Below are 18,152 nucleotides of genomic sequence, written 5' to 3'. Positions count from 1 at the left end.
ATTTCCTGTCCGCACATTCAGTAAGTGAGAGGAAATCTCTCTAATGAGCCTCTCATATCAATAAAAACCCTCAGGGGTTCTAATCCTTCCTCACTCTACCCAAAATTATAAAAAAAAGTTCAGGCTGGACATACACTTTAAGCCATAAGTGTTCCATCAGTCAGCTTGTCTATATTCTGTTTGAGTAATCAGCAGATTTGTTTGCATTGAGAGTGACTTACCTGTGCAGTGGCGGAGTTTTAACAGTTTATGGTTCCCCTTCATTATTGTAGCTGCCATGGTTCCAGGAAGCCTCATGTCAGCAAGCAGACAGTAATGTGCTGGGGAAGGGGATCAGCTCTGCTTGTGTAGAGTTACACACACAGCCGAGATTGGGAGAGAGGAGGAGGAGGAGGAGGAGAAGAGGGAGGCTGTCAACCCTTCACCCTATGCTATACATTATTTCTAAGAACTGATCCTCTGCCAAACATTATGCAATGTTGGCAGCACTAACACTAGAAACGACCACACATGACTCGATACGATCATTCGATTGATCATTCGATGCACCTAAAATGAATTGAATATGATGTGTAAATCATAGACTCTACATTTGCTTTAGTAAGTTTTCAATTGATTTAGATGCTGGCTAGCCAATGTGGAAATGTATCATTTGTTTCTGATGGATCAAACAAATATCTAAGTACATCTGATGACATAATACTGATCAATTAAACAATCGTTTGCAATTTATTGTTTCTGATAGCCATATCTCCTAACATTTTGAGATGGGAATGAGGGACACCTACTAACAAACCTATGTAGGAATAGGGCACGCCCCCTGCCACACCCCCTTAAAGGAGAATTAACCAAAAAAAGTTAATAAAATCCAGAATGTTTTTTTTTTACCACTACTATTCCTTTATATTGGCTTTTAAAATGTACAAATGCAGCAATTTATAATTTGGATGAAAGGTTTAGCACTGGTAAACAGTAATAAAATAAGTTGCGCTATAAAGTGAACAATCACAGTTGAAGTGACACAGGAATGTGGACCCCAGACGATGTCCTTGGAGACGAAACGCGTCGGAAAGGACTCCACTGCCGCCATTTGTTTTTAGAAAAAGCGCTGATTTTAACCTGCTAAATGTAAGTTTTCTAACTTCATTAAATTTATTGTGTACCCAAATGGAATTACGCTATGTGGCCCTTTTTTGTTATACCCGTTCTATTCACTACATCTATAGATATTCGAACCTTTGTCCTCTATGAAATACACCTACATAGTCATCTACCACTTTGAGGATAGCCGGGCGTTCCTATTCCAGAAATCTAAGGATTCCAGTGCTCATTCCGTTGGTTGTTTACATTATACAAGCCCATTTGACTCACAGAACATATGCTCTTGTGGGTTCAAACGTTCCGGTAAGCCTTCTATTTTTTGGTGGTGGTACCTCTCACTTCAGCTACATATACTGTTCATGGTTGGGATATTCACATGAAGTTTTTAATAAATTCCTATTTCACATGGAACTTTGAACCACATTTGGAATATTTTGTTACTTGGACTTTTTCTTTTGATATTTATCACTAGTTACAGTGTTCAACATTTTTGTATATGTCTCTCGAATTTTCAGTGGTGTTTATTTAGGTATAGAACCTTTTGTTATGAAAAATGTGGCTTGACATGTATAACTAAGCGCTACACTATTTGTTTTCTTTTGTATTGCCATTTATCTAATTTTCTGTGTTAGTTGCTATTTTTTAAGGTAGCGCAAAATTACTTGTAACACCATATAGATCAGACCAAAATGAGGGACAAATGAGGGGGGAAGAGGGACAGAGGGACAGAGGGACATTTCTCCAAATCAGGGACAGTCCCTTGAAATCAGGGACAGTTGGGAGCTATGTGATAGCCCATGTTACCCCATCAATACATTGGGTTTTGATTTACTAAAGGCATATAGGGGGTTATTTACGAAAGGCAAATCCACTTTGCACTACAAGTGCACTTTGAAGTGCAGTCACTGTAGATCTGAGGGGAAGATCTGAAATGAAGGGAAGCTCTGCTGATTTTATCATCCAATCATGTGCAAGCTAAAATTCAGTTTTTTTATTTTCCTTGCATGTCCCCCTCGGATCTACAGCAACCGCACTTGAAAGTGCACTTGTAGTGCAACGTGAATCTGCCTTTCGTAAATAACCCCCATAGACTGTGCACTCTGCAAGTGCAGTTGCTCCAGAGCTGAGTAAAAGAGGTGAAGATTCACTTTGCAAAGAATATCCAATCACGTGCAAGGGAAAAAAAAACGGAATTTTTGCTTGCACATGATTGGATGATGGAAGTCAGCAGAGCTTTCCCTCATTTAATAAGCTCTGGAGCAACTGCTCTTGCAGAGTACAACTGCACTTTGGAAAGTGCACAGTCTATTCTCCTTTAGTAAATCAACCTCTATATGTGCTGCATCATTCAATATTTTAATTGATGATGAATAGATTGTTTATTATCACGCATATCAAGATGGAGCACAAATCAATTCAGGGAGGGAAGGAAAATAGAAGGAAAAGAAAGGAGAGAAAAGAAGGAAGGCAAGGGAGAGACATAAAGAATGTAGGGGAGGAAAGAAGAAGAATAAAAGAAAGGTGAGAAAAGAAGGAAGGAAAAGGAGAGGAAGAAAGGAAGTAGGGGGAGGAAGGAGAGAAGAAGGGCACAAAAAATGAAAGAAAAAAAAAAAAGAAGAGAAAAAGAAGGAAGACAAAGGAAAGGCAGAGAAGTGAGCTGGAAGAAAAATAGTAGACATAAGAGAACGGCAAGGGGAAGGCAAAAAGGAAGCAGGGGAAGAAGAATGGATGGAAGAAAGGAGAAAAAAGAAAGAAGAATATGAAAAAAAAGGAAGTAAGACAAAAGAGAAGCAGAAAGGTAGTAGGGGGAAGAAGAAGGCAAGGAGGGAAGAAAAGAAGTAAGAAAGAAGGACAAAGAAGAAAAGTAAAAGTGAGTAGTAAAAAAGGAAGGAAATGTAATGATAGAAAGGTAATGGAAGGAAGGAACATAAAAGTAAACGAAAGGAGAGAAAAGAGGGAAGGGAAAGGACAGGCAAAAAGGAAGTAGGGGAGGAAGGGAGGAAAAAATAAAAATAAAAGAAATTAGAAAAAAGAAGACAGGCAAAGGAGAGGCAGAAAATAAGTAGTGGGAGGTAGTAGGGGGAAGAAATGGAAGGAGGAAAGGAAGAAAAAGAAAAGAAGAATAATGAAAAGAGAGGAAGGAAGGCAAAAGAGAAGCAGAAAGGTAATAGGGGGAAGAAGGAGAGAAGGAGGGCAGAAAAGAAGAAAGAGGAAAAAAAAAAGGTGAGAAAAAGAAGGAAGACAAAGGGAAGGCAGAGAAGTGAGCTGGAAGAAAAATAGTAGACATAAGAGAAAGGCAACGGGAGGGCAAAAAGGAAGTAGGGGAAACAGAATGGAAGGAAGAAAGAAGAAAAAAGAAAGAAGAATATGAAAAAAAGGAAGCAAGGCAAAAAAGAAGCAAAAAGGTAGTAGGGGGAAGAAGGGAATGAAGTTAGGAAAGAAGGAAGAAAGTAGGAAAAAGAAAAGAAGAAAAAGAGAAGAAATTAGAAAAAAGGAAGGAAAATAATGTTAGATAGGTAATAGAGGAAGGAAGGTAGAAAACGGAAAGAAGAAAAATAAATGAAGAAATTAAAGAAAAGAAGGAAAAAAGCAAAGTAGATGCAGATAGGAAGTGTGTGTGTGTGTGTGGGGGGGGGGGGGTGGAAGAAGATAAATAAAATAAATTGGAGAAAATAAGGAAGGCGAAAGAAAGGCAGAAAGCAAATGGGGGAAGGAAGGAGAGAAGGAAGAGAAGAAAGAAACATAAAAGAAAGGAGAGAAAAATAAGTAGAGGAAGGAAGAAAGAAAAGGAAGGAAACGGAAAGAAGGAATAGAGGAAACAAATAAGGATTCAAGAAAAGAATGAAGTTTTGCGTCTGGCCACAAAAAAAAAAAAACATTTCTGGGAGGGTTGTAAAACATGGGTTATACTTTATAAAAAGAAATTAGTAAAAATGAATTCGCTCTGGATGCAGTACTAGTATCGACATTCAACATTCCCTGGAAGGAATATGGCTCTTTGTTCCCCCACTGCACTATATGACTGGTGAACCAAGTTCTTGGTGCACTGCCTGGCAGTACGTTGCTATGGAGAGAGATGATTACCCGAGGAATAGAGTCAAGTATGAGAGCAATGAAAAGAAATTCTAATCAGAAATCACAAATGAAGAGTTCTGTAAACTGCTGTGATACTGGAACATAAATGGAGATTATACTCTATATACAGATACCTCTATGATGACAGTAATAAGAATACCTCCAGATCTCTCAGAGTTTGACTGTAAAGATTGTGTATGTTTTAATGTGTAGCTAAGCCCCTCCATCCTTCAAGTTTTTTTATTCATCTTTATCTGTATCTTTTTCTATCATTTTATTTTATATTATGCATATACAGTATTTTCAAGGGGAATTAAATAGTACACTTTCTAATTCATTGCAACATTTGCATAAAAGCCGGTTTTGCCTGAATCTTCACTTGCTTGCTCTTCCATCATGTGATTTCTCTATTTCCCTAGGATTATTCTCATATGAGAGAATGTGATTTGAAGCCACGCATAAGTCTGATAAGATCAGTTAAAATGTATGTCAAGGCAAATGTAAAAAAAAAAAAAAAACACATATTGTACGTCATACATTTCCCCATGGTTATTTATCTATGTAACCCCATACTGCCCAGGTGTCCCTTTAATAGGCTCTTTATGCGTGGGGGCAGAGACTGGGAGCTGTCTATAACACGCTTAGCACAGAAACCTCAGCTGTCCATGAATGCATATGTGCAAAGTGTAGGCGCTGAATACCATCCTCTTATACAGGGGTCCTCAAACTTTTTAAACAGGGGACCAGTTCACTGTCCCTCAGACTGTTGGGGGGCTGGATTAATGCAGCCTCACCAGTGCCCAGCAGCGCAGCCTCACCGGTGCCCACCCAGCCTCTCCAGTGCCCAGCAACACAGCCTAACCAGTGCCCAGCAATGCAGCCTGACCAGTCCCCAGCAGAACAGCCAGCCTCTCCAGTGCCCAGCAATTCAGCCTCACTAGTGCCCAGCAATGCAGCCCGACCAGTGCCCAGCAATGCAGCCCGACCAGTGCCCAGCAATGCAGCCCGGCCAGTGCCCAGCAATGCAGCCCGACCAGTGCCCATCTATGCAGCCTTACCAGTGCCCAGCAATGCAGCCCGACCCGTGCCCAGCAATGCAGCCAGACCAGTGCCCATCTATGCAGCCTTACCAGTGCCCATCTATGCAGCCTGACCGGTGCCCAGCAATGCAGCCTGACCTGTGGCCAGCAATGCAGCCCGACCAGTGCCCAGCAATGCAGCCCGACCAGTGCCCAGCAATGCAGCCCGACCAGTGCCCAGCTATGCAGCCTGACCTGTGCCCAGTAATGCAGCCTTACCAGTGCCCATCTATGCAGCCTTACCAGTGCCCATCTATGCAGCCTTACCAGTGCCCATCTATGCAGCCTAACCAGTGCCAAGCAATGCAGCCCGACCAGTGCCCAGCAATGCAGCCTGACCAGTGCCCATCTATGCAGCCCAATCAATGCCCAGCAATGCAGCCTCACCAGTGCCGAGCAAGCAACCTTACCAGTACCCATCTATGCAGCCGGACCTGTGCCCATCTATGCAGCCTGACCTGTGCCCATCTATGCAGCCTGACCAGTGCCAAGCAATGCAGCCCTACCAGTGTGCAGCAACGCAGCCCAATCAATGCCCAGCAATGCAGCCTCACCAGTGCCGAGCAATGCAACCTTACCAGTACCCATCTACGCAGCCTGAACTGTGCCCACTAATGCAGCCTGACCAGTGCCCAGTAATGCAGCCTGACCTGTGCCCAGTAATGCAGCCTGACCAGTGCCCAGTAATGCAGCCTGACCTGTGCCCAGAATTGCACCCTGACCAGTGCCCAGTAACGCACCCTGACTAGTGCCCATTAGTGCAGCCTGACCTGGGCCCAGTAATGCAGCCTAACCAACGCCCAGTAATGCAGCCTGACCAGTGCCCAGTAATGCACAGCATCACCTACAAGGGTGGAGGACAAACTGCACCTGCCTACAGACTTAAAGGGTTAGGTACCAGTAAGTTAGAACAGTCAATGCAGGATAGTGGTCAGCCATGGGTGTGCTATTGGCTGGCTGCATTCATGATAATCCAGCCATGATGAGGCAGCAGGAGTAGAATAAAGCAAAACGAGGCTACTTCCTTGAGTTTAGAAGTGTATAGCATGAAATAATGAATATGCAAATACCTGTCTGCTTTTTTCACATACAGAAACTTGACTCTGTTTTTGTACTTCCAGGATAAAAGAGTTTTGTGTTGATAGTGAAGTCACCAATCTCCAGTCAATCTCAGAATGTCACCTTTGTCACCATAGTTTAGTAGTTTCATGGAGATGGGTCGGGGGTTTTTTCTGGAATTTGTTAGGCTCAGGACCGGATTTTCGTCACAGCTGTGATTTCAGTGCTGGATTATATATACTGTAGTAGCTAAAGGGTGTCAACTCCTGTAGTGCAGGAGTCTTCAAAATATGGCCCTCCAGTTGTTCGAGAACTACAATCCCCATCATGCCTAGTCATGTCTGTGAATGCCTCATAGGATGTGTAGTTCTGCAACAGCTTGAGGGCCATAGTTTGAGGATCCCTGATGTAGTAGGAGAGCACTCTGTGCTGAAATCCTGAACAGAACCCTGAACACAACTGAACACATGCGATTCAGTAGCATTCCCATAGAACTCAATGAGCCTGGAATTTACACCTGCGCGCACCGCTGTGCTCAGAAAACACAGGACTCTTTATAAATTAGTACCTCAGGAACACCGCATATACCTGATCAGCTTCAATGGAAATCAATGTAATTTTACATGTCATGCGAATCGGATGCAGATCAAAACTCACATCCAATTTGCATATACTGTGAACTGAGCCGAATCCTTTATCCCAATAAGAAGCAAAACTGTTGCTGTGACTGCTTAAAAAGTGTTAACTAGAGTTTCCCTTCAATTTGTTAGTGTATCTAAATCTGCTAGTGCATCTAACACTCCCCTTCGCCCAGATTGACAATGCTGCTGTCCAAAGGCATTTCTAGTGCTCCTTCATCCAGAGTCCCAATCCCTAATACAGGAGGTGTATTACTGGCCAGATCATCAGGTAAACAAAGGGGGGAAAAGACTAAAAAAATAAAATGCAGCTGCTACATCTAAAGAGAGGCCCAGAGTACAACCCAGAGCAGAACGGGGGGCAGGCATGACGGGTTAATGGGGCGTTAGATACCTGAGGTTAGGGAAGCAGGCGGAGTGTAGTGGGTGATGGATGTGAGCCCTGGGGGGAAGTGACGTAGGACAAGGAATGGGGGCGGCCTCAGTCTACAGGGGAAGAGAGAGGACCGGCTTCCCACTCTCCCCGCCCTATATGTTGTGGTTATTTTACTGTTTGGTTTTGGGGACTGAAGGTCACTTAAAAAAAAAAAAGTGGTGGGGTGCAAGGTCCTTTTAGGTCTTATGGGCACTTAAAAGGTATGGTGTAGTGACCCGTCTGAGGTACGGCTCCCTGTTGGTACGGGTACCTGCTAGTTGTCGTGGTTTTGCGACTGGAGGCCTTATGCTGTGTACACACGGTCGGACTTTCCGGCAGAAAAAGTCAGACGGAATCATTTCTTCTGATATTCCGATCATGTGTGGGCTTCATCTGACTTTTCAAAAATTCTGACGGACCTAGAAATAGAACATGTTTTAAATCTTTCTGACGGAATCAATTCCTATCGGGAAAACCACTCGTCTGTATGCTATACGGACCAAAAACAACGCAAGGGCAGCTATTGGCTACTGAACTTCCTTTTTCTAGTCCCGTCATCACGTTCTAAACGAACGGACTTTGGTGTGATCGTGTGTAGGCAAGTCCGTTTCAGCGGAACTCCGTCGGAAAGACCTTCAGAGTTTATTCTGACAGAAAAAACGGTCGTGTGTGCGCGGCATTAGAAGTGACTAGCAGGTACAGTTCTGGTTTATAGCAAGAAAAATACTGTGCTGGATAAAAAACTCAACTAAATAGCAGCAACACCACGTGAGATACACACAAATAACAAAATCAAAAACGTTGCGCTCCTAAATTACCTAAAGATGAATAAATGCGTATTATGAGCAAAGAATAAGTCTCATACAATACAATCGCATATCTTATGACTACGTTAACAAATTCCTGTAAAAAGAAAATGTTTCCTGTGGAAAAAATTGTTCATAATAAAATAACAAAAGTGTCCAAAATCCGTGAATCCCTGGGAGGAGCGACGTGCTGACATCACCGCGCGCTACGTCCGTTGTTTGCAAGCACGGCATGTGTACTGCAGCCGGCCGGCCGCAATATTTTACTTGGAGTGTTCTTGTTGTTATACGCTTCGGCGTGTTTGCTTTTATAAATAGATACCCTGTGGGTTTTACCGATGGCTGCTTCATTTCTCTTCTTTTGAGCGCACCTACATCATTCTTTTGCAATACTACTTGGTGTTAGTAGAGGATTGCACTGGACCGGGGGACCCTTCCAGAAGAGGTGATGACCAGATCGTCTGGCGAAACCAACTGAGGAAAAGGCCCCGGCTGGGCAATAGCCACGGCCATCAAAGTTTTTATAGCTGGTAAGCGCACACTTCACTCAGTGGTGGGATTTGTCAAGCAAAGTCACCCAATTGTGGAAATCGTCATAAGCTGTCACAGTTCTGGTTTATGCCTATTGGGACCTTGGGCTCCATTATCGTTAATGAACTGTATGTTATGTTTAAGCCCCTGTACACACGATCGGACCGCGTTGACGGATAATCCGACCATGTGTGGGCTCCATCAGACTTTTTCCGTTGGAATGTCCGACCAACGAAGTTTGAGAGCTGGATATGAAATTTTCCGACAACATGATCCGATCAGACTTTGTCCAATCATTTGCAGGGAATTCCGATCTGACAAAGTGCCACGCATGCTGAGATCAAATTACGAGACCAAAGCTATTGGCTTCTAGCCTGAACGTAGTCCCCTCGTAAAGCACGAACGTCATCACGTTCCGAATGATCGAATTTTCCGTAACTTTGTCCGACTGTGTGTATGCAACACCAGTTTTGGACAAAATCCGTCGGGGAAAAAAATCAGACGGATTTTGTGGTCGGAATGTCCGAGTGTGTGTGTACAAGGGCTAAAGGGTTATTGATTTGTTAATTATTGGATATTTATTTATTTTTTAAAGAAAATTTTATTGAAGTTTATTTCAGTACAGGAGAAAAAAAGATAAGTACAGACAAATCTCTTCCGAATGTAAACAGCGAGAAATCATTGGCAAAACAAAGAAGAAAAATAAACAAAAAACATCAAAAACCGGTCAACATAGCCATATTTATCACAAACGAGCATGTTTTGTACAGTTCGGACCCAGGTGTAAATGTAATTTCTTAGAATTTTAGGCTCGGTTCAGGGGACTGTCTTAAGGAAGGTTAGTAGACTTTGTTAACATACCATTATAATGCAGAGTCAAGGAGTTTACATTCAGTCACACTCTCAAACACATATAAGACACCCCCTGGTCCATGCGCAAATTTGTTTATGGGGAAAACGTTATCTGCAGCTTTCGGAAAACTAGTAGTATTACTCCGCCAAGGTTGGTGTGAGCCGAGTCTTAAATTGCTGTATGGTCTATCGTGGACTCTGGGGTCCTATGGAAGGAAATGGCTGGGGAGAATAATGGACGGGTAGAGTAAAGGGATCATATGTTCAGAAGAGTGGGGTCGGATATTTATATATTTGGTTAATAAAACGGCTGCTACAGACAATTTTACCCCAGTTATGTGTGGTGTGGCCATTAAAGGAAAGGGGGTGGGTTTATTGGCATAGCAGGTAACAAGCCATGGTTAATACCATAGTCATGATTAATAAGCTGAAATCTATGACATTTTTTGTGTTTAAAGCGGTTCTTCACCCTAAAGGGGAAGTTCCGCTAATCTGATCCCCCCCCCTCCGGTGCCACAATCGGCACCTTTCAGGGGGGAGGGGGGTGCAGTTACCTGGATAATCCAGGTATCTGCACCCACTTCCGGGCAGACCGCCGCAGACCTCCGCAGACGCCCCGCCCCCCGTTGTGCTCTGGGAAACACACAGTTCCCAGAGACACAGCGGGGGACCATAGGAGACGCGCAGCGTGACTCGCGCATACAGTAGGGAACCGGGCAGTGAAGCTGTAATGCTTCACTTTCCGATTCCCTGACAGAGGATGGCGGCGGGGGCAGCAGCGAGACGAGCGATCGCTCGTCATCTGCCACCGACATCGCTGGACCCTGGGACAGGTAAGTGTGATTTTATTAAAAGTCAGCAGCTGCAATATTAGTAGCTGCTGGCTTTTAATATTTTTATTTTAGGTGCAGAACCGCTTTAATAGCACTTAAGCATGATGCCTCTTTGTTTAGCAGGTATGTAATTATGTCAGTGTTTTGCATTGCAGCTTGCCCTGTATATACATAAAGGGGTGCAAATGAAAACGAAATGTACACTATACCCGGACTACTATCATTACATTTATCACAATAGTGGTTCTTTGAGTGAATCCAAATTCCAGTGTATACTAGAGGTGAGGAAACATTTGGCACACCTGTGACCTGAAGCAACATGCGATCTGCGCTCCTCTTTGGCATTTGCCCACCAGAGCCCTCAGGCTGCCAAATCTACTAAGGGTTCCAAAGTTCTGACAACATGCAAATAGTGTCAGGACACATTTGGCATTTTAATCTTTACTTGTCGTCAATAATTGTTAACCTTTCCTAGATTTCAACTCAAGGTCCACCGCAAAGGCGTGTTTTACATGACCAGTTTAATGTTTGAAAGATACTGGAATGTGGTTCTCCTAACAGCAGTGCCATCTTTAATATTGATTGGACCCTGGGCAAACATGACCGGTGTAGATAAGATGTACATCCCTTTTAACCAAGGCTGCCGCCCAATATACTCCAACTAGAACCCTTCTAACTTAAATTATAATAACGAGGCCACACTTTATTGGAGTATAAACCGGGCCACAGCAGCCATTTTATTCACAAATATAAAATATATATAACATTATAACCAACAACAAACACAAATCTCAGTTTCTCCCCCCGGTGGTCTTTGAAGGCACTTCCCCAATAAACTTAGATCCATATCCCACACTGGGGGCCTTTTACCATACTAGGCCTACGGCCGTGATAAACCAGCCCGAAGACAACTCTTACCCGCAGTGTCACCATACCATTTACGTTAACTGTACACCAAAAGGGGGGCCCATACCACCTACGAGTCCCCCACACTTCCATCTCCATGGGTTAGTTACTACCCTCAAAGACCACCACCACCGCCACGTCACTGCTGCCATGACAAAGTTTACAATCTCGCACCTGCAAATAAATAAACATTCAACAATCATATAAATTAGGGAGGAAGGGTGGGAAACTTCCTACCTCAACTCTCATGCTGCTCTGCCTGCCCGGGAAAACTCCCCTGCTGCCCCTAAATAAATAAACTACACCACTCCCCTAACTGACTCACTGACCAATGCCCACACTACTAATTTTCTCCCACTTAACCCTTGCTGTCCCTTATCACCCTCTCATGCCGGCCTTTTGCTAGCTCCCTTACAGTCCACCTGCTCCCAGGCCTTTGTTTTTCTTGGGCCCCCTCTTCCATGCAATTTCGCTCTCCACCTGCTCTCAGACATACAATAAATAGCAGCTAGATGCAAAATCAGTTTACTGAATCTGATCAGGCAGCAATTGCAATGGGTTGCCAGAAGTTACAGTGTATCATTACCACTCACTGACTGGCTGCTAGAGGTTACAGCACACATTATGACTCACTGATTATTTGCTAGAGGTCACAGTAAATGATGCCAACTTGTTGATTGGTTGCTGGAGATTACTGTACATCAATACTGCTCACTGATTGGTTGGTAGAGGTTAATGCATATCCTTACCGCTTAATGATTGGTTGTAAGAGGTTAGTGCACATTATTACTTCTCCCTGATTGGTTGGTAAAGGTTACAGCACATCATCTCCTTACTGCCTGCACACCATGGACTGAGGAGGTGAGGGAATCCATCAATAGACAGAAAAGTCCTAGGGATCCTAGACTCCTGGGATCAGTGGCAATGCTGGGGGGGGGGGGGGGGGGTGATCAGTGGCAGTGGTGGGGGGTGGGATTAGTTAGGAGGCAGTACACTGTGGAAAATTATGAAACTTGTAGAGCAAAGCTGGACTCTTTGGCAAGTATATAGTGGGGGATTCTACACTGGCCACCAATGTAATGGGAAATTTACACTGAGCACCAAATGTGAGGGGGGATTTACACTCACCACCAAATGTGAGGGGGGAATTAACAATGACCACCAAATGTGAGGGGGGATTTACACTGACCACCAATGTAAGGGGTAATTTGCACTGTCCACCTTGTAACGGGGGATTTTACGCCACCCATCAATAGAGGGATTTCTACATGGACACCAATGTAATAGGAGCATTTACACCAATCACCAATGTAAGGGGGAATATGCAATGCCCTCCATGTAAGAGGGAATTTACACCGAAAACCATTGTTGAGGAGATTTGTACGGACCACCAATGTAAGGTGACACTTTTACACCAACCACCAATGCTAGGGGAGATTTACACTGACCACCAGTGTAAGGGCAATTCTGCACTTTCCACCAATGTAAAGGGAAATGTACACTGATCACCAATGTAATGAAGAATTTACACTGACAACCAATGTAATGGGGGATTTTACATAAAAAAAATAAAGAGGGATTTCTACACTGGCCATCAATATAATGGGGGCTTCTCCATTCACCACCAATGTAAGGGAGGATTGGAAACTGACCACAAATACAAGTTTGATTTTTTTTTTTACTGATTACCAATATAAAGAGGAATTTCTACACTGACCACCCATGCAATTGGGATTTACACTGACCAATAATGTAATAGGAGCATTCACAGTAACCACTAATGTAAGGAGGGACTTACACTGACCAGCAATGTACTGGCAACTAGTGTAAATGAAAGGATTGTCCACCGAGCCCCAGTGTAATGAGAAGATTTACATTGACCACCAATATAACTGAGACATTTAGCCTGCGTTTGTATTTGTGTGTATTGGGAATACATGCAAAATCGATTTCCTGATGGTGCTGTGGCATCATGTTTTTTTGTAAAAGAGTTCCACCTCCAATTTACTTCCCTTTGCAGAACAGGCTGATGTTAGGCTTAATGAACACAGTTGGAGGCAAAACTTTCCAGCATACCTCTTTACCTCCCCAGTGGGCAACATTCAACAGAAGTGATGGTGAATATGACCTCAGGGGGGCATGATATAAATATTAATGCCACCGCTATTTACATATTAATGCAGGTTATTTACATGTAAACACAGGGTCTACAGGTGAGTCATCTGCAAACAACAATGGGCCCAGGGCAGCTTCCCCTTTTGTCCTGCCTTAAAGAAGACCCTGCCTAACAGTAAGGAGATGGTGTCCAAGCAATTAGATAACGTGCTGTATTTCTCACTTTCAGGTTAAAGGAAAACTTTCCTTGTTTAGTTCTGGATAGAGTAGGGAGGATTTTCATTGCGCCCCCCAAGAGATTCATACTCTATAGTTATCCTGGTGCCTAGGGCTGCCACGTGTCCAGGATTCACCTGAACTGTCGAGGGTTTTGAATCATGTGTTTGAGTTTCAGTCCACCTGAAACCTGGACACATTATTCAGACTGGACTATGGTTCTAGTAAATGTCACCAAAGCCCCCCAACATGGCTCCTAAAAAAAAAAAAAAATCTTTGTAAAAAATAATATTATAATAATATTGTAAAAATAATGCTCTACTGACCACGTCCACTGCTCTACTGACACCATTCACTGCTCTACTGACACCGTCCACTGCTCTACTGAGGCCATTCACTGCTCTACTGACAACGTCCACTGCTCTACTGACAACGTCCACTGCTCTACTGACACTGTCCACTGCTCTACTGACACTGTCCACTGCTCTACTGACACCGTCCACTGCTCTACTGACACCATTCACTGCTCTACTGACACCATCCACTGTCCTACTGACACTGTCCACTGCTCTAAGTATTCAGGAAACAAACCAAACTCTGGACAGCCGCACTCCGGATTAGGTGAAAAATGAAAATGCCTTTATTTCTTCAAGTGAAAAAACTCCATATCACACGAAACATCACAGCAAAGGGAAAAAACATAAAACCAAATTCTGACGCGTTTCACGCTAAAACCAGCGCATACGATAATGTAATTGTAATTGTAAAAAATAATGCTCTACTGACCACGTCCACTGCTCTACTGACCACGTCCACTGCTTTACTGACACCGTTCACTGCTCTACTGACACCATCCACTGCTCTACTGACACCGTCCACTGCTCTACTGAGGCCATTCACTGCTCTACTGACAACGTCCACTGCCCTACTTACACCTTCCACTGCTCTACTGACACCGTCCACTGCTCTACTGACACCATTCACTGCTCTACTGACACCATCCACTGCCCTACTGACACCGTTCACTGCTCCACTGACACCATCCACTGCTCTACCGACACCGTCCACTGCCCTACCGACACCGTCCACTGCTCTACCGACACCGTCCGCTGCTCTACCGACACCGTCCACTGCTCTACCGACACCGTCCACTGCTCTACTGACACCGTCCACTGCCCTACTGACACCGTCCACTGCCCTACTGACACCGTCCACTGCCCTACTGACACCGTCCACTGCCCTACTGACACCATCCACTGCCCTACTGACACCATCCACTGCCCTACTGACAAAACCTCTGCCCTACTGACACTGTCCACTATTACTTTTTTCCAGTTCAACCCAGCGGAATTAGTACAGAGATCTACCCCGCTAAGCTATTGTGTTCTGACTGGGGGGGGCCTCCGCCAGAACACTCCAATCAGCGATCTCCGCCATTGGTGAAGAGCGCTGATCGGGAGCAAGTCGGCTGCTGATTTTCCAGCATGCTTGCCCAACAGAAGCAAATGTCCGGCTTCTGTTTGATTGGCAGCCCTACACTTGGGCTGAATGTCGCCCGTTTTTTATTGAAAATTTATATTAAACGCCCCTGTTAAACAGGGGCAGAAAAATTGGGCTGGTGGCATCACCCAGAACCAAAAATGTTCTTCCAACATATCAGCGGAGGAGGAAGAGGATAGACAATCAACATAACAGGACAGTCACTCAGCATAAGCATAGGCAGTCTTGAAGGGATGTGATATTTCAAAAAAAATTATTTGGTTACATCAGCTTCAGGTGCTTGGTAGCTGTGGGTGATCCAAGACTGATTCATCTTGATGAAGGTCAGTCGATCAACCGAGTCGGTGGACAGGCGCACCCTGTGATCGGTAACAAAGCCACCAGCAGCACTGAAGGTGCGTTCCGAAAGAACACTGGATGCAGGACAGGCCAGTAGCTCAATTGCATACTGTGCAAGCTCTGGCCAGTGATCCATCCTCAAGACCCAGTAAGCCAGAGGATTTTTGGTGGGAAAGGTGTCCAAGTCTGACCTTGCCCCTAGGTATTCCTGCACCATGCAAATCAGACGCTGGCGATGGTTGCTGGAACCGATCATACCTTGGGGCTGCGGACTAAAAAATTGTCTGAACGCATCGGTCAGACGGCCACCTTCTCCACCGCTCCTTCTGACCAGGAGTTTGTAACCTCCCAGTCTCTGGGAACGCGTTGCACAGACCTTTCTGCAAGGCCTCCCAGAGATGTCTCATCCTCTGCTCCCTCTGCGATGGCAAGATAAGGTCGGCAACCTTACCCTTGTACCGTGGATCAAGGAGAGTGGCCAGCCAGTAATGGTCCCTCTCCTTGATCCGAAGAATACGAGGATCCTTCCGCTTTGCAGGATCAGGGTGGCCATGCAGCGTAGGTTAGCTGAGGCATTCGGTCCGGAGTCCTCTGGGTCACTAAGGACAACATGATCCGCAGCTACCTCCTCCCAGCCACGTACAAGTCCACGGGTTTCTTGGGACTGTAAATCATCCCTAAAAGACTGCTGCTGCTGCTGATGCTGAGTGCCAGCCTCCACCTCCATGCTGACACAATCATCCTCCTCCTCCTCCTCCTCCTCCTCCTCGTCCTCTTCCTGTGTGATGGGTGGGACAGCAGGAACACTGTCTGGATAAAGGGGGCCTTGAGAGGCAAGGAAGTCCTCCTCTTCCTGTCTCTGTTCTGCCTCAAGTGCCCTGTCCATTATTCCATGCAGCGTATGCTCCAAGAGGTGGACAAGAGGTACAGTGTCACTGATGCATGCACTGTCACTGCTCACCATCCTTGTGGCCTCCTCAAACGGTGACAGGACAGTGCATGCATCCCTGATCATGCCCCACTGGCGTGGTGAGAAAAAACCGAGCTCCCCTGACCCTGTCCTGGTGCCGTAGCCGCACAGGTACTCATTGATGGCCCTCTGCTGCGTGTGCAGCCGCTGCAGCATGGCCAACGTTGAGTTCCACCTGGTGGGCATGTCACATATAAGGCGGTTCTTGGGCAGGTTCAACTCCTTTTGGAGCTCAGCCAGCCGAGCACAGGCATTAAATGATTGGCGGAAATGCACACAGACTTTCCTGGCCTGCTTCAGGACATCCTGTAAGCCCGGGTACCTGCCCAAGAACCGCTGCACCACCAGGTTAAGGACGTGAGGCACACAGGGCACATGGGTCAGTTGTCCCTGTCGGAGGGCGGAGAGGAGGTTGGTGCCATTGTCGCAAACCTCCATTCCTGGCTTAAGCTGGCATGGCGTCAACCACCTCTCGGCCTGCCCCTGCAGAGCTGACAAAATATCTGCCGCAGTGTGGCTCCTGTCCCCCAAACAAACCAGCGCAAGCACGGCATGTGTAGTAATATGGCTGAACCAGAGTGACTCCATCTTTGTAAGTTCATATAGGATTAACCTGGTTAACTTTACTAGCTGGCTTAGATTCTGTATCTGCAGACTGTAGCAGTTTTTCTGTAAACATGCACATAAGGAAATATAGCTTGCATAGGCAGGCTCGTTCTTTGCTGTCTAAATAAAGAGTTTGTGTCACAATATGTCTGGGCCACATATCCCATGACTATGATTCAGAAGCAGATGACATGAGTAATGATATGTAATGATATGTAATGATATGTAATGATGGTGTGTAGTGTACGCCTATGTATTAACCACACCCATGTTCTATGCAATGATTGGCTGATAAGGGTGCAAATAACGTGCAGCCCCTCCCACAATAAATTAAACAACTGCTAAGCTGTAAATGTGCTGGTCTGTTTTTTCGTGTTGTCTCCTAATGCTGCAGCATTAGTATAAAGGGTTTTGTGAGTATTGTAATTGCGTTAGTTACACCTAGCTGGTCTTTGTCAGGTATATAGAAATACCATTTTAATCACAACAGAATGGAGGCACTCGCTGAGATTTTCGAATTTAGGAATTTAGGACTTGGCAGGGTGTGGTCAAGCGTTGAAGCTTTGACACACACAACCCTGGCCAGATAAATTTTAGTTAAGAGAATTGTGAGACGGACCAGGCTGTTAAGAAGTGGCTTATGAGAAGCCTATGTCCTTGGTGGGACTCTGTTTAAAAACCTAATATTAGGCTCCTTTAGGGAAGGAGAAAAGGAAAAAAAGGGTAATGGGGCAATTACCAATTACTACCGGAACCCACAAAACTGCTACAAACTTTTGCTCTATCTGGCTTTTCTTGTCTATCGCATTTGCATTAAAGTAATAAGATATGTGTTGTGTGAAACATGGTTGGAAGGTAAGACAGCCCTGTTTTTCACTGTTATATGATGTCCCAAAAGGGGAAAATTAGATAAGAGTGAAGTAAAGTTCCCTTGTTAAATTTAGGTACTGTATCGTGGGAAGGGTGATTACTGTTATATGCATGTTCATATAAGTTTGCTAAGGTATTCTTTAAAGAGACAAGTATATGAATAATATGACTTCTCCCCTTTTAAGTATGTTGGTTGCTAGTATGTTGGCTATAGAACTCTGAAGTTATAGGTGCTTGATTC

The 18,152-nt window shown here is 44.7% G+C and overlaps 1 protein-coding gene across 1 annotated transcript in view; it reads right to left on the bottom strand.

Moving 5' to 3' along the window:
• The window catches only part of AGXT2 (alanine--glyoxylate aminotransferase 2), a 121,136-nt gene extending 120,757 nt beyond the window's left edge, over positions 1 to 379 (bottom strand). Inside the window, exon 1 of the mRNA XM_077462874.1 lies at positions 222 to 379. Coding sequence (XP_077319000.1) covers positions 222 to 297 — 76 coding nt within the window. The 5' untranslated portion in view covers positions 298 to 379. The remainder of the gene's footprint in view (positions 1 to 221) is intronic.
• Between the last annotated feature and the right edge of the window lie 17,773 nt (positions 380 to 18,152).

The sequence above is a fragment of the Lithobates pipiens genome, unplaced genomic scaffold (assembly GCF_037356315.1).
Source record: "Lithobates pipiens isolate NorthernLeopardFrog02 unplaced genomic scaffold, aLitPip1_a1.2 Scaffold_3, whole genome shotgun sequence".
Classification (NCBI taxonomy): Eukaryota; Metazoa; Chordata; class Amphibia; order Anura; family Ranidae; genus Lithobates; species Lithobates pipiens.
Note: the sequence above shows the minus strand (reverse complement) of the source record. Positions and strands in the feature narration are given on the sequence as shown.